The sequence below is a fragment of the Sceloporus occidentalis genome, unplaced genomic scaffold, assembly GCF_023333645.1.
Source record: "Sceloporus occidentalis isolate IW3139 unplaced genomic scaffold, rSceOcc1.0.p SCAF_2, whole genome shotgun sequence".
NCBI lineage: Eukaryota > Metazoa > Chordata > Lepidosauria > Squamata > Phrynosomatidae > Sceloporus > Sceloporus occidentalis.
The window spans coordinates 59,402,329-59,418,722 of record NW_028316982.1 but is presented as its reverse complement, the minus strand read 5'-3'; the positions used below and the strand labels follow the sequence as shown (position 1 = coordinate 59,418,722).

Here is a 16,394-nt window from a genome sequence, read left to right as displayed (position 1 = left end):
TCAACCTACAGCTCTTTCGTTGTCGTGATTTACTTGAAAACTAAATATTAAAATAGCAAACAGGAGAAAGAAAACTCTAGAACGGAACATCAAAGGAGTAAATGGTATGCTTCACAGGCGCGTTACAGACCGCCCAAAACGGGTCTTCTGCCTGCGCCTTCATTTGCTGCGCGGAGGAGCCTCAGCAGCCAAACTGCAAGGCTCCTCCACGCCGCAAAAAAGAAGCCCCAAAATGGTGCTTCTTGTTGCGGTGCTCTAATGATGCCGCAAGGCGCCACTGGTGCACTCGTGATGTCATGAGTGCCACATGATGTGCGGACGCTAGGCGTCCACGACGTCAAGATGGTGGCGCCCGTGTAGAACGGGCACCGCCATTTTGTATGTCTCCAGGACGTACTAGGGTTAGGGGCGTGCATAAAGCATGCCCTTTCCTAACTTTACGCCCGTGCGGAACAGGCCATAGAGAGTTGGCAACTCAGAATTCCTTTCACTATGTAGACTTTGCCTCTTTATATTTGAAATCTGCTGTTCCCCAAAAGGGACTGTGTAGGATCATGTAGCAGGCAGTGAGAGACATCAATGCCCAAATACTAATTGCTATAAGGTACAGTCCTATATTTAAGGCTTATTTTATATTTAAATAATGCTTATTTTATAGTTAAAATTTGTTTAATGGGTGTGAAGGAAGTTCTGGCTGTATAGTTTATCAACTCCTTACATCTAGTTTCTACACAGCAATTTTTGCTACATACAGTACTTCCAATGAGGTGAAAAAAGACACAGAAGCAGAGATTCAGCAAATCTTTATTTGGCCAAGGCCCTTACATGGGCAGAGACACAAAGGCACGAGGGTGGCATTGACATGCAAACATTCAATGTGGAGGTGGGCTGGTTACACAGGCTCCAGCATGGCACTTGAGGACACATACTATGCAGGTCAATGCTTGCCTAAGCACACACCCCCAGTCTCAAAACAATCCCATGTTTAATTTTAATGCACAGGAACACAAAGTAGTTGGGCAGAAACAGAGTAGCTCCTCAATAACCACTCATTCCCAACTCAATCCCCCATACCAATGCTTACTTTCAGTCTCATTTGCTATGCCCGTGCAACAATGAGCAGCTCCTCCTGCTATCCCAGCCTGCCATTTCCAAGATATTTTTAGCCTGGAGCTGCACCTTGCACTCACATCACTGCTCCAGGTTAACTTGTATTAATATATTAGGCAAAGATTAGAAGAGTTACTTTTCTGAACAACTCTTCAAATTCTGCAGCCCATGTGGTTACTGGCCATGGTAGCTGAGGATTATAGGAGCTATCATCCACACAAGGAACTTTCCCAAGCTCTAGTATCAAGGATGCCCTAAAATCTCCATACTGTAGTGATAGGTTCCACAGTTCATTTATTGTATATCAAACTGCTTGTAAAGAGATAACATAGCATTATTATATCTGGGAGCAGCTACCTCTTTGGACCTAGTGAGTGAAATAGGGAAAGTCACCACTTGTTTTATGTATACATAGGGCTGTGCATATGACATTGCTCTGTGAAGGTATTATACAGAACTGGATGCAGATATCAACATCCTGAGACTTAAAAAAAAAGAATTATTCATTTTAATGTAAATTTCTAGTAATTAAGACAGCAAAGGAAGAATAGGAAATGTTTATACAATACCTCCTAAAATCTCAGAAGCCAAATGAAGGATTGGGGAGCTGTATAGGTCTTATGGCACTAGCAATAAACAATAGCACTTTAGTGTTGCAAAACCATTTGGTTCTCACCCTCACATGACTAGGAACCAAAGAAAATACACAACATACACAGGTAAGTATATGCCTCCTGTTTTGTTCATACAGCTGATACAGTCTGTTGGATTCAGCTTTGCTTGGTGCAGAATATTGGTTTCTGAAGTTCAAGATATGCACAACCCTGCTTATGTGGCACTGTGGTGCATGGATGCCATGCAACAGCTCTAGAGGCAAAGTCAAGTAGTGTAGACCCTAAATAAGGGATGACAGCTGGGAAATAGTTAACTTTCATCCAAGGAATAACCCGAAAATTCACAGTGAGAGTGGCCCAAACTAGAGAGAGCACAAGACAGCTATAATGAAGAGTGGAAAGAGATTTCAGGTGTACTCTGGCGTTTAAAGGGCATTAGAATTGACAGTCCAGGCCTCCTTCCTGATGCTGATTCATAAACCTGGGGAAAGGCACATTCAAAAGATGCAGAATTCTGATCTCTATCTCAATTCTCTAATATCATCATCATCAATTTATTTTATTTGGACAGAGAAAGGAAAGCTGAACCTCATGCAGCCAGGAGAAGAAGAGGCTTATGGCCACAGAAAGGGACAGGAAGCTGTATTAAATGCAAGTTGCAACTCCTCTTTTGACCACTGAAGATAAACTAAGCAAATTTCCCAGTCTTCCAGCTGCATTAGTGTTAAGGTTGGAACAGGTATATCCTTGTGAATTCTCAGTGTACACAAATGATTGCTCCCTCTCCCAAAGGTAGGAACACTGCTTCCCATGCATTAGCAGACTGTCCCACAGACAATGTCCCTGACAAAGGGAATGCCAATGCCTCAGGAGCGACAGAATTGGTCTAGCAAGTGACAACAGCTTGACCACTGAGGTCTGGGACCTGTTCACAGCATGGAGAACAAGCTGTTGAAGGAAATGCCCTAGACAGGCTGCCCAACTGAGTAGGGTTGAATTGGGATCATCTGCCTCCTAGAGATGGTATCAGTCTCTGTGACACCTGCATGCCACATTCCTGCCAAACTACAGGTTAGGCTGCAGTATATGGAAGAGTCCTGAGGCAGAGGGTGCTTTTGAAATTGCACCATCATGCTGTGAGAACATGTGCCAACTTGGAGGCACTTTGTGCACGCTGGACCACCGCCTGGCACTTCTCCCGTCGCAAGAGTTTATTGTTCTCAAAGAAACCTTCATTACGAGGGATCCCATGGGAGCCATCAGGAAAAGTAAGAAGCCCTGTGGAAGAAAATAAAATATCATTGCTTGGCATCGCTGATGGCTCCAGGAAGGCAGAAGAGTAAGCAAGCAGAGTAGCAAAAAGCAAGATAATACACACAGCTGGGAATGGAGATTTGTAAATCGCATTTGGGCACTGGTAGAAAGATCAGTCTATGAGGTACTTTGGGGGATGGAATATGTCAAAGTCCTCCCTTATGCTCATTCCACATTGCACTACAACTCCTAAAATAAATTTGATCTTAGAAGAATGTTATTGTTGCTAATGAAGAAATTTTCAGCACTTACCAAAGCCATCAACACGTCCACTCTTGAATTCTCCCTCGAAGATCATGTTGTCATAGCGTGTGAAGACTCCAACACCATTAAACTTTCCCTGCACAAATTCTCCTTCATACCTGCATCAATAACAGGATTGTTGTCAAGATGAGGAACTATGACCTATAAGCAGAAACTTTTTGGAATAACAGGTTGAGTATATTGTTCTGGACAGAAAAAGACATCACTGGAAAATCCTTTAAAATGGAGCTGGACTAACCCTTGTGGTTACAGAGGACCTGAGTAGAGGAACAGCACAGAAGGAAATAGAAAGATGTGGTTGCTTATTGCTCCAAGCCACATAAGCATGCTTATATTAAAAAATCTTCATGCAGGGACTAGCAAGGCATAGGCATTCTTCAAATTCAGTGACACAGCAGAGGCAACCTATATTGAGTATATTGTATTCTAATTTTCCTAGAGTCATTAAGGTCATGCACATGCACTCTCTATATTACCCCAGAGCAGTGCCACTGTGCCCACAGCCCTGTACCCACCTGGAGCCATCTGCAAATGTGAGCACCCCACAGCCATTGAAGAGACCATTCTCAAAGTGTCCCAGGTAAATGCTGCCGTCAGCAAATGTCAACTGCCCAACACCATGCCGACGCCCTAATCAGAGAGAACAAGCTGTATTGCTCTTGTGTCAGATATCAGAAAGGAGGCCACAGTAAGCTACAAACCAACAGGATCTATGGTGACCTGTTTAACTGCAAAAGGAGCAGGAAATGGATGGTGATACAGGCCATGCTGGCTAATCTGATGTGCAGAGCAAGACTGGACACCCTTTTGCCACTGCTTGTTCCTCTCACCTACCATTCCTTGGCAAGCATGCTGGAGCTCACAATACAGGCATACACAGAACAAGACCAGAATTATCAGTTTGGCTGTGCAGCTGGCAAAGGACCTCAGATACTGCAATGCACATCCCCGGAGAAGAGCTTTTGCTTTCCAACACCAAACACAAACACAAAGGGGGTGGGGTGGGGGAATACAGGAGCCAGGAAGATGGGAACCAAGGCAGACAGCACCTTTTAAACAAAAGCCTGCTTGCCTTCTTTTGTATGTATAAAACAAAGAAAGAGTTGCTATGTAGCCTTGGCTACCCAACCTTGTGGGACTGCTCTTCTTCACAACAGGCAAGACAGGGTTGTTATAGAATTATTTATTTATTGAATTTACATCCCACATTTCTCAAAAAAACAAAACAAAAAAACAAAGCAAAAAGGGAAGCAGCAGAAGAGCACACTGTGGTGAGGTTGATGCACTTCAATCAGGAGTTTCTAGCCCAGCCTTGCACAATCCAGTGCCCTCCAGGTGTGCTGGACTGGGAGGAAATTACCACTCATTAGCTTTGTTGTCTCTTTGTACCCCAGAAGGTGCATTGGGGAAAAAGGTTATGTGCATTCTGGCAAGAAGAGACATGGTCTCCTCTAGCACGGCTAATGGGGGGGAAGCACTCTCAATTTGCCCAGCCTCACTCACCTTCCTTCCACTCCCCACAATATTCCTCCCCACTGGAGTAGGTGAAGGAGCCCTTGGTCAGGGTCATGGCACCAGCATTCAAGAAGGCAGGACAGCAGCTGCAACAGAGGGGCAGGAGAATGAGAGCAGCACAAGACAAGAAAGGGTTACAGGAGCACTTGAGAAGCTAGGAAGAGGTGCAGCACATGAGGATAGCAGGCTGTGGTGCCCTTAAAGCAGGACTTTGGGGGAGCTCAGTTCACACAGCAGAATAAGCCTTTCCCCACTAAGCTGGCTCACCACCCACACTGAAATGAATAAAGCAGTTTAATTGAGTAGTGCAATGAATGGGCCAGAGTCTTTGGCATCTTTAACCTCAATGCACCACTGGAGGTAGAGAAATCATATTTACCAGGAAAGAATGAGGTTAAAACATTTTGTGGCCTGAGACAAATAGCAAATAACTCTTCTACCCCATTCAATCAAGTCAAGATGCACAACAGTGCAAGCCAGCCAAGTTATTTTGGCACTTGAAGCCCCCTTCCTGACAAGAAGAACACAATAATACCATAGTACAGTGGACCCTTGTTATCCAGTGCAGTTTGGCAGTGTATGCTCAAGGCCGTGTATGCTCAAGTCCCATTAAATACAATGGCATAGCAAAATGGTGTCCCTTATATAAAATGGAAAAATCAAGCTTTGATACTTGAAATTTATACTTTTTTTGAATATTTTCAAGCTGTGGCCAACTGTACCTAACTATGAGTTTGCTGCCATTTTAAGGCTTCCTCAGTCTGCTTAATGGTAGGGCTAGCTCAAACTAGATGTGTTTTTCTGCGGCATGTGCAATATGCACATGATTACAGTCCTCCACATCTCTCTGAGCTTGCTCTATCTATCTATCTATCTATCTATCTATCTATCTATCTATCTATCCATCCATCCATCTATCTAATCTGGGGCTGCACAGAGACATAGTAAAATCATGCTGTTCTCGGTTATGCATCACAGCTTTCCATTTGCAACTTCAATGAACACTCCACTAACAGAAACCAAAATTACTAAAACTGGAGTAATTAGAATACTAATAGCTGGGGATATCTAACTAACCTAAACACACAAGATGATACAGATAGCAAACAGAGCTTAGCTCCAAATCAGGGAAGGACAATGGTGTTTTTCCCATTCCAATCACTACCGTATATTAATGAATGGCTGATGAAGGTATATATTAATATTGTTAATCCTATTAATCACTATGTCAAATATACCAAAAGCTTTAGTGACTTGCATGAGAGAATATGCTAGATCAGTGGTCCCCAAAACTGTGCTCTTTAAAGGATTTTGGACTTCAGCCCCCGGAATCCCAGACTATTGGCCAACATGGCTGAGGCTTCTGGGAGATAATAATACAGCAACAATAATAATGATTTATTTATAGCCCGCCCAATCACAAGGAATCCGGGCGGGTTACAGCAATAAAAATACAGAGAATACAATACAATAAAATAAGATAAAAGACAGTGATGTAAGATGAAGCCAAAAATCTCTTAAAGGTCATAGTTTGGGGCCCACTGTACTAGATGGACTCTTGGTCTAATCCACACACCACCTTCCTACTTTCTTTTAGTAAAAGTAGAAAAGGCTAGAGAGAAATAAGTCAAAGAATGGGTTTATATATGTGGGTCCTACAACAAAATGTCACATCGGTGACTTGAATGCACATATATACATGAAGCATCACTGTTAAGTATTTCAGGCAGGCAAGATGGTGGGGACTGAAATATTTATACGCGTATCCCTCTTGAGCTCCATTCAAGTTCTAGGATTCAACAGAAATTCTTAGGTTCAGAATTCTATAAGTCCAAATGTATATATTTCGCAATAGTCTCTGCTTCATGGAATTTGGGGTAGTGAAAACTATGTAGATCTCAGAAGCATCAAATCTGTTTGCTTCTCCTCTAAACCTCAGGCTTTTTTGTTGTCCTGCAGCTTTCTCATTCTGGCCTGTACTGCATTTATGGAGGGTGCCAAAGACATGCATATAAATTCAGTACTTCAAAATGCAAATGATGTCTATACTTATGTTTTTGTTTAATGCTTCTGTTGTTCTTTGATTTTTTTAAAATCTTAAAATACTCAGAATAAGAGAAAAGATCCTTGAAATGTTTAAAGGATCCAAAATAAACACTCCTGTGGTGCTTTGGTTCATCAGCGCATATATTCTCATTTTAAAAATCAGTGAAAGGTCTCTTACAGAAAAATACTTCCATTTATTCCACCAATTACCAAAGCAAATGCCAATGTTATGCTGCTATCATATGCTATCGTCCCATGAAGCATGAAGTCACAGCAGCATTTTGGAATTTCCTAAACTGCATGTGACAGGAAGGCAGGATATAAATGCTTCTCTTTGATACATTTGAACAAACCTCAGATTGAGTGAGAGTCGTTTTTCCAAGAGCACCTAAAAAGGGATCTACACTTGCAACACACACTAAAAAAAATAGTGGTCTGTAAGCTGTGGGTCTTCTTCTTCAGTCCTCTCCAGTGTTCCAAGCATTAAACCAAGGATTGGATTCAAGCAGGCCTGCTGGACTGCAAGCCTTACTAGCCCTAGCCAGCACAGCCAATGTTGTGGAAGACTAAGAGTTGCAGTTCCACAAAACTTGGAAGGACATATGATTCCCACCCTTGTGCTAACTGAATACTGCACGGGCATCATTCACCTGACATGTTTGCAGCAAAAGCAATTCAAGGAATAGCAAAACTGTTAGTGTGTGAATTCCAGCACCAACAGTAGCAGCTCTAGAGTATGGAAAGTGATGAAAATGTAACAATGCTTTTCAGCATGTCCTGAGTCTCATGGCCAAAGCATCAGATTTGGCAATGCTTGCTTTGAACAGACTGTGTTGGAATATTGCAAGGTAGTGACTTCTGATCAGCAGAGAGCTTTCTCTTAACTCCCTTCCCCACAACATAAGGAAATGTTGTGTTTGGTGTTTTATCCTGTATTTTCTTAGAAGATCTCAGAATAACAAACAATATTCTTTCTTCATTTTATCCATACAACAATCCTATCAGGTTAAATGGAGAGAGCACGAATAGCCCAAAACTACCAAAATACAGTTTGTAGTTGAGACAGATATGAACCTAGGTCTCCTTCCAGTTCTAGTAAGACAGTGTAATCATTACATTACATGCATGATATATAGGAACAAATCCCTCCAGCATGGGCTGTGCAATGCTTTCTCCCACATGGGATCCTCTCTCAAACATACAAGGCTATGGTCATGGCAGCCTTAATATGCCATGCCTCTCTGGGCTGACCTCGCACTGCAGATTTTTGTCCTATTTCCCCATGCCAGTGATACACAGAGCAATTTCCTGCCTCCACTAGACAAGTATATCCATTCCTTTTACAGGAAATTAAATCCTTACAGATCAGGTTGCTATTGCTTGTTGGTTTTATTTCACCAGACTGGACTCAAATGCAGCCTGAGACAAAGAGCTCTACATCCATAAAAAATTAATGCATGAAGCCCAGCTGGATTAACTGTGGACACAACTTGCTGGTACTTTTCTAAGGTACATAAAAGCCACGATGAATCACAGTAAAGTCCCCTCTGGTCCAGCATTATTTTCCCACAGTGACAAACTACAAGATGGCTTTGGGATGTCAAGTGTACATTGGGACCCTGCCACTCATGTGTCCCAGCAATTAATATTGACAGCACTGGTGCTAGAGGTAATATCATGACTTTGATAGCCTTACATTTCATGAAGTGCTCATCAGTACCTCTTTTGACAGCAAATTCAACCGTTTAATTGTGTAAAACACTTTACTTTATCCTTCCTGAATCTCCCAACATTTCCTCTCACAGCATGACCCAAGTTCTAGTATTATAAGAGAAAAATATCATGACCACTTTATACCCAACACTTCATAGACTTGTATCATGGCCTTGCTCTCATCATTTTCTGTAACCTTACAAGACACAAACACTGCAGCCTTTCCTCGCTGGAGAACTGATCTAACTTCTTTTTCTACAGCTTCTTCTCTACCTCTAGACTTTGGTTTGAATTGAACTTGGCACTAGAGATTAATACAAAACCATTATAATATTGGCAGTCTTAGTTTCCTTTCTTTACAATTACCACCCTGAAATTTACACTTTTGTTAGGCTGATATTTTCACTGAATTACCAACCACAGCCCCAGGAGCCCTCTTCTTGTTGGTTACCAGAGTTAGGGACCACAGCATGCATGTGATAGAGCTCATTTAGGCAGTGCATCTTTCACCCCTCCTATTTTCAATGCAGAGTCAGAGCTGCAAAATGTCTACTTGTCTTTGTACTATATATTTATGCACATTTTAGGTGCTATGCACATATAGACATCTGCAGAAACACAAATTTCTGTATGCAGAAATACATATTTTTTTACAGTTCCTAAAACAATTACCATCTCTATATGTAGGATCCCCTATTTGTTGTTTTTGTTGTGTGCCTTCAATTCTTCCAGCCCTAAAGTGAACCTATCATGGGGTTTTCTTTGCAACATTTGTTCAGAAAATATTTGCCACTGTCTTTCTCTGAAGCCAAATGTGACTTGCCCAAGGTCACCTAGAGGATTTCATGACTGAGCAGGGATGCAAACCCTGGTCTCCAGAACCACAGTCCAACACTAAAACCACTGTTACACTGGCTCTCATCCCCTGCTTAACATTCTGGATTTTCAGCTCTTTACTTGGGAGAGTAGACTGTGGTCATTATTTTTGTTTTCTTACTGTTTAGCTGTAAACCTCCTTTTGCACTTTCTTCCTTGACTTTCTTCAGTAATCATTCCAAGTTTGCTTTTTTCTGTTAGTAGAATGGTGTCATCTGCATATTTTAAATTGTTGATCATAAAATCACAGAATCTTAAGGGTTGGAAAGGACCATAGAGGTTATCATGTCCAGAGATGGAGTCTACCATCCTCTGAAGCAATCCATTCTACTGCTGAACAGCACTTACAGTAACAAAGTTCTTCATAATGTTTGGGTGGAATTAGAGTATTCTTTCTTCCAATTTTCATGCCTCCTTCTTCTGAGTCTAATTCTGCTTTATGTATGATAACATACAAGTTAAACACTTAGGGTGATAAACCTTGTCTAACCCCCCAGCCAACTGGAAACCATTCTATTTCTTCATATTCTGTCCTAATACTTGTCTCTTGTCTTGAAGTACAGGTTAAATATCAGGACAATCAAATGTTGTGGCACATCCATTAAGCGTGATCCATAGTTTTTCATGATCTACACAATAAAAGGCTTTGCTAGACTTTGTAATGCACAAGGGAGCCAATGTGGTGTATTGGCTTGAGCACGGGACTACAACTTTAGAGACCAAGGTTAAAATCCCACGGAAACCCACTGGGTGACCTTGGGTAAGTCACATTCTCTAAGCCTACATACCATCTGTAAAGATATCTTTCCAAAAAGAGGCTGTGACAGGTTTGCCTTTTATTGTTGTTATGTGCCTCCAAGTCATTTTTTACTTAACGGTTGCTATAAATTGAAAACAAAGGCACACCACAACAACAAAACGAGCACAGGCTGCTTGTTTATAACAATAGTAATTTTGCGTCTTAGATTAGTGTGCTGGTCAGAGATACAGGAGCTCCTGAGGAATAATCATATGGATATGAACCATGAAGGTGACGTGGTTTCCATATTATGTTTGAACTTTCCCTTTGTGTGTTAATTGCTCAGTACTGGAAAGAAAGCATGGCAGACCCATTGTTAAAGTCTACATTGAAAGACAGAACAGCAATGATTGGTTAAAAGGGATGAACAGAAGGGAAAATTAGCAGCCCAAACACCATGGCCTGAACCCAGAATCTCAGGCTCACAGTCAAACAGTAGCATATGTAACACAAAACAAGTCTATGAGACAGATGAAGGCGCAGAAGTACAAAGTTTGTTGCCCATCAAAAAAAAAAGAGTCTCCATTTGTTTCACCACAAACAGCCAAGGCTGCATATGCACTACAGAAATAATCCAGTCTGACAACACCTTAATTGCCACGGCACAATGCTATGGAATTCTGGGAACTGTAGTTTGTGTGGCACAAAGAGCAAAGCAGAAGAAGCGGGGACAGAAGAAATGGCACTAGGAAAAATACATGTCCAATCTGTCTTGTCTTCTATAGGTGAACAAAAATGAAAATCTTGCCATTAATAAGCAAAATGCCAGATAAAGAGATCCATCCGCAGAAGGAGACCCAATTGCCTTGCCTTCATCCACCAGGAAGTACCCTATAATAACAATGACGGTTGCTTCCCTGGAAGCAATGACAAGAAGAGCGCTGAAGCAGAGCATCCACAGCAGCGTACAGAGCAGCTTCTCACCCACCCTGCCACCAGCAGAGGCACTGCCACCAAGACCCCCTTATCAGGCGGTGGGGTGGGGTTGAAAGCACATTATAGCGGTGTGGCTCCATCAGCAAAAAAGCCAGTGCTTGTGGTTCAGTGCCAGAAGAGCGATAGCCTTTCACACAACCCCAGCACACCCCTTAGCTATCCCTTGTCTGTAAACCATTCCCCCTCAGTGCTCCAACCACACTGAGGGTGTGTGCAGGGTGACCAGATGTCTTTTAAATTTTGTTTTAAATTGGCTATGCACCACCTCGAGTCCCTAAATTGGGAGAAAGGCAGGATATAAGTAAATAATAATAATAATAATAATAATAATACAGTAATAGAATTCAAAGATATAGCCGTGTTAGTCTGTAAAATCAGTATGTAGAGAGATCTTGCAGCACCTTTGAGACTAACTGAGAGAAAGACGTTGGCAGTATGAGCTTTCGTAGACTTACTGTATATAGTCATGAATAAGTCTAGAAATTCCCCAAAGCCTGAGTCGATGCATCCACTGGTCATAGTAGACTGGAGTCTACAAAAGCTCATGCTGCCAATTTCTTTCTTTCTTTCACTTAGTCGCTACAAGATCTCTCCACGAACTGTAAATACTGTACTTTAACTCCTATTTAAAAAGGAACCATGTCCTGGTGAAAGGCAAAAGCGTATTCTTTCCTGGAAGCACTGACCCCTCTTTATTCTCTCACCCATCCAGCTTTTACTATGAGCACAAACAGTTAACGCTTACTGGAATTTTGTAAGTGCTTTGGCATTGTCTTCCATTGCTTCATCCTTAAGATCATTTGTTACATGCCCCTAAATTTTACCCTTGACCTATCCACAGGTCATATCAAAATCCTTAATTTTGATTTCAAAACCTGCCCTCGTCTTACACATGAAGTCAACGTATGGTTGAGTATATACGTTAAGTGTATTTCCTCAGATGAATTTCGAATGATGAGAATGATGTCCTAGAGAGCCAGCGGTTTGGGTGCCGGACTCTGACTCTGAGACCAGGCTTCGATTCCCAGCTCAGCCAAGAAACCCAAATCTTGGGCAAGTCACACTCTCTCAACCTCAGGGAAAAGCAATGGCAAACCTCCTCTGGACAAATCTTCCCAAGGAAAACCCATGATAGGGTCACCTTAAGTCTGAAATGTCAGAAACCTTAGAGTCGCCATAAGCACACAACTACCGCAAAGGAGCACAAGGCACCACAAAATGTAGAGCCTTCGAGAGAAATGTAGGACACGACCAAACAAAAGCTAAAAGCACTCATAAAAATATAAACCCATGCTTCTTAGTCAGGCTCAAAGTGGAGGACATTTTGGGATTTCTCCTGGAGAGAAAACAAGACAAAAGCTAAAAACACTCATTAAAATATAAAGCCATGCTTATTAACCATGATCAAGACGGAGGGCATTTTGGGATTCCTCCTGGCGGCGAGAAGGCTTGGATGGAGGGCGTGTCCAGGAAAAGGAGGACGTCTTCTGGCCACCCTGAGAGTGGGGCTCCTCTCCCAGACTGAGGCCCTCCTTTCCCAGGACGCACCCTCCATTGCAGCCCTTCTCTCCAGGAGGAATGCCCAAATGAGCATGGCTTAGGGAGCATGGGTTTTACAGGAGCGTCTCTTGGTTGTGTTTTTCCTGACATGTCCTCCGTTCTTCTTGACTGCCCTCCTGGTCCTCCTTTGAGGTTGTGATGACACCTCATAACCCGGTCACCTGCTGCTGCTGCTGCTGCCCAGACGTCCTCCTTTTCCAGGACGCGTCCTCCACTTCAACCAAATATTCCAAAGCGTCCTCCATTCTGAGCATGGCTTAGGAAGCATGGGCTTTTTTAAATACGAGTGTTTCTAGAGCTCTCCTTTATCGCCCCGCCGTCCTCCATCATTCTCCTCGTCTGTCCTCCTTTGGGGTTGAGAGACACCTGATCGCCCACAGCCTCGGAATCCAGCATCCCTGTCCTCGCCGCCCCCCGGGCTTCCCTTGCCCTCCTGCCCCTTTCAAACCCTACATCCCTCCGCCCCAAAGCCATGGCTCACCGCCCACCGGCCCACCCTCCTGGGCGCCCCACGAGGCCACGTTTCCCCTCAGGGCGCCCTCATCCTCCCCTCACCTGGGCTCCGAGCTTCTGAGCCGCTCCCACCATCAGCCCCAGTCCCTCAGCAGCAGCAGCAATGCCCCCATGGACGCCTCCTCTTTCTCCCGCACGCCCACCTCCCCAGCCACCGCCCACCTGGAACCATCCCCTCACCTCATTGGCTGTTGCCACGGCAACCGCTAGTAACGCGGCTCTCCATTGCCCGGCCTTCCCGCTCCCCTCCTCACGTGCCTCAGCCGCCATCTTTGTCAAGGGCAGGGAGGCTTTTATTTCCCTACCAAGCGGCCATGTTTTTGAAGGGCAAGGAGGGTACTTCTTTCCCCCCCTCTTCTTCCCTTCACAGTCAAATGGCTGCCATATTGAGAAGCCTTGTTATGTTTCCTTCTTTCCTTCCTTGGAGGGATTTCTGTTGTAGTCCTCAGAATATGAAGGTTGAGAGAAATGGTGGATATTTGGTTTCAACACACAAATACATATTTATACATATATATGTGTATATATAGACACACACACACACACATTTACACACACCATCTATACAGCTATCTATATACACACACATATATAGATGTAGAGATGATAGATGTATATATGTGTGTATATACACACACACATACATCTATACATTTACACACACACACATATATATGTATATGTATACATATATAGATGTATATGTGTGTGTGTGTGTGTGTGTATATACACACACACTCATCCCTTCACATTTGCTAGGGTTAGGGGCACAGGACCCCATGAATGTGGAAAAAACGCAAATAACAAAAACACTATGTTTTTACCTGAGAGAACAGCTCTCTAGGAATTTCTAGGTCCTCCAGTGCAACTCTGTGGTCAACATCTGCCCAACATTAACCATAGAGTTGCACTGGAGGAGCTACAAATGCATAATGGCATGTTCTCTCTAAGAAGCTCTAGAATCTAGGTCCTTCAGTGTGACTTTTGGTTAAAGTTGACCATAAAGTTGCACTGGAGGACCTAGAGATTCCTAGAGAGAACATATTAATAAAATCTGTGAATAATCAAAGCCGCAAATGTCAAAGCCGCAAGTATGGAGGGAAGAGTGTATATACAGTCCTACAGTCCTCCCTGTGTTTTCGCAGGGATCCGTTCCGGACTACCGCCCAGTGCACAAAAATGGAAAATTGTGCATATTCAAGCACTATTGGCTTGCATGGAGGTGAGCCCCTGTGGCATGCACCCCATTTTAACCTCCTCCGTTTGCCTCCCGCAGATAGTCAATGTAGGGAGGACTGTGTGTATATATATATATGTGTGTGTGTGTGTGTGTGTGTGTGCAGCGCGCATGTGCGTGTGCATGAAGCTAGTGGAAATAGAATCAAGAGGTTAGCTTTTAGATGAGCCTTCAGGATAGAAGGAGAGGTATGGGTTTTTTTTTTAAATACACACATTACACACACACCCCATGTAAAAAGTTAATTCTGCACAAACTTCGTAGAGAAGGTAGAAGATTTTAGATGGTTCTTACAAACTACACAGAGATAGTTATTGTGCACACTCTGTTCCCCTTGTTAGAAGAAGAAAAGGAGAAAAGATTATATCATTCTTTGAGGCTTCCCATATGGCGGTCCCATGTGAGCCAGGGCAGTTAAAAGAGGTCTCAAACTGGATTATTGCTGCAGTGTGTTTTGGACTATTCTCACCTGGCCTCAGAGCAAAGCTCACTCTGAATAAATGTTGCCAAGAAAACCCTGTGATAGGTTCATCATAGGGCCACTATAAATTGGAAACAATTTGAAGTCACACAACAACAAATGTGATAGTAGAAAGATCTTGTAGCACCTTTGAGACTAACTGAAAGAAAGAAGTTGGCAGCATGAGCTTTCGTAGACTTAAGTCTACCTCCTCAGATGCGCAATGTGCAAGTCAGTGTTTATGCATTGTAATTGTGAAAGAGGATACTTAAAATTGAGCATGAAGAAGTCATTTTCTATGGCCTAACACAGCTTAGATCTTTGTGACTCTTTCTCAGGACTTTATCACACAGGAGGAATTTCTTTTAATTTCGAATGAAAAGAAAGTGGGGCCAGAACGCATTCACGTGAATTCACTAGTTCAGTGAATTTACGTGAATTTGAATTGCATTCGAACTGACTTCCCATTGCCCGAAAATAGCTTGCCATTGCCTGAAATTGCGTGTGGTGGTCTATTACGCAATAACATGAAACCCCATGATTGCATTCCGACTGACTTCCCATTGCCCGAAATTGCATGTGGTCATCTAGCATGCAATAACGTTAAACCCAATGATTGCGTTCACATTGCCATTGGATTATACTTCCAATTTCCCTTGTCTGATAAACTCCGCAGACAGCTTTGTTCAAAATAGCTCACAGCAACCTTGAATTTTTGGAACTAGGTAGTTGCCAGAAGCTTCAAAGGCAAGTCCTGAACAAGAGATAATTTGCTGAGCTTGCTAGCTCAAAGTAGAAAGATATGAGATGTCCTAGTTTTGGGATGGAATATAGGTCAGCTTGACCAAGAGACTGGTTTAAGCTAAAAGACAGAAAGGGAAGCCTTTGATGGGTGGCAGTTGTAGAAGTTGATGTGTTGGACCAATAATAAAACAAGGACATTGTGAAAATAGGATGGAGACATCAAGAAGATGTCAAGTTGACCCAAACAGTTGTCCAAGGTGTGGATTAGAGCTACCAAATAAGTTTACTCATGTCAAGTAGAAGCAGGAAGAGTTGAAACTGTTATCTTGTAACCAATTATAGGTCTGAATTATGTGTACATTATTGTAACCACAAACTAACTGCATAAAATATCTGATTTGCAAGAACAAAAGGTTCCCTCTATCATATATCTGGCTTTGGAATTAAGCTGCTTCCTGATCAAGAAAATTCATTTCTTTGGCCTGTCTGTTGGGGTCCTGAGACTGCCATCCCAAAGAGAGCTTGGTGACATAATAAAGAATTATGTTTTTAATTAAACAAATATGTTTTTAATCTTTGGCCATTGCTCAATTTTACATAATCCTAATTGGACTGTGTCAGAAAATCTCCCAATACAGGATGATGGTTGTACCAATCAGATACCCTTGACTGAATTATTGAAATGGAACCTTA

At 42.6% G+C, this 16,394-nt stretch overlaps 1 protein-coding gene across 1 annotated transcript; it reads right to left on the bottom strand.

Annotated features, from left to right (window-relative positions):
- Positions 1-786: 786 nt before the first annotated feature.
- MORN4 (MORN repeat containing 4) lies at positions 787-13,360 on the bottom strand. The gene is made up of 5 exons (XM_089509653.1): positions 13,303-13,360; positions 4,806-4,903; positions 3,818-3,932; positions 3,291-3,400; positions 787-3,002 (listed from the first exon to the last, which is right to left on the bottom strand). The coding sequence occupies exons 2-5, from the start codon at positions 4,870-4,872 to the stop codon at positions 2,854-2,856; spliced, it is 441 nt and encodes a 146-aa protein (XP_089365779.1). The 5' UTR covers positions 4,873-4,903; positions 13,303-13,360; the 3' UTR covers positions 787-2,853.
- Between the last annotated feature and the right edge of the window lie 3,034 nt (positions 13,361-16,394).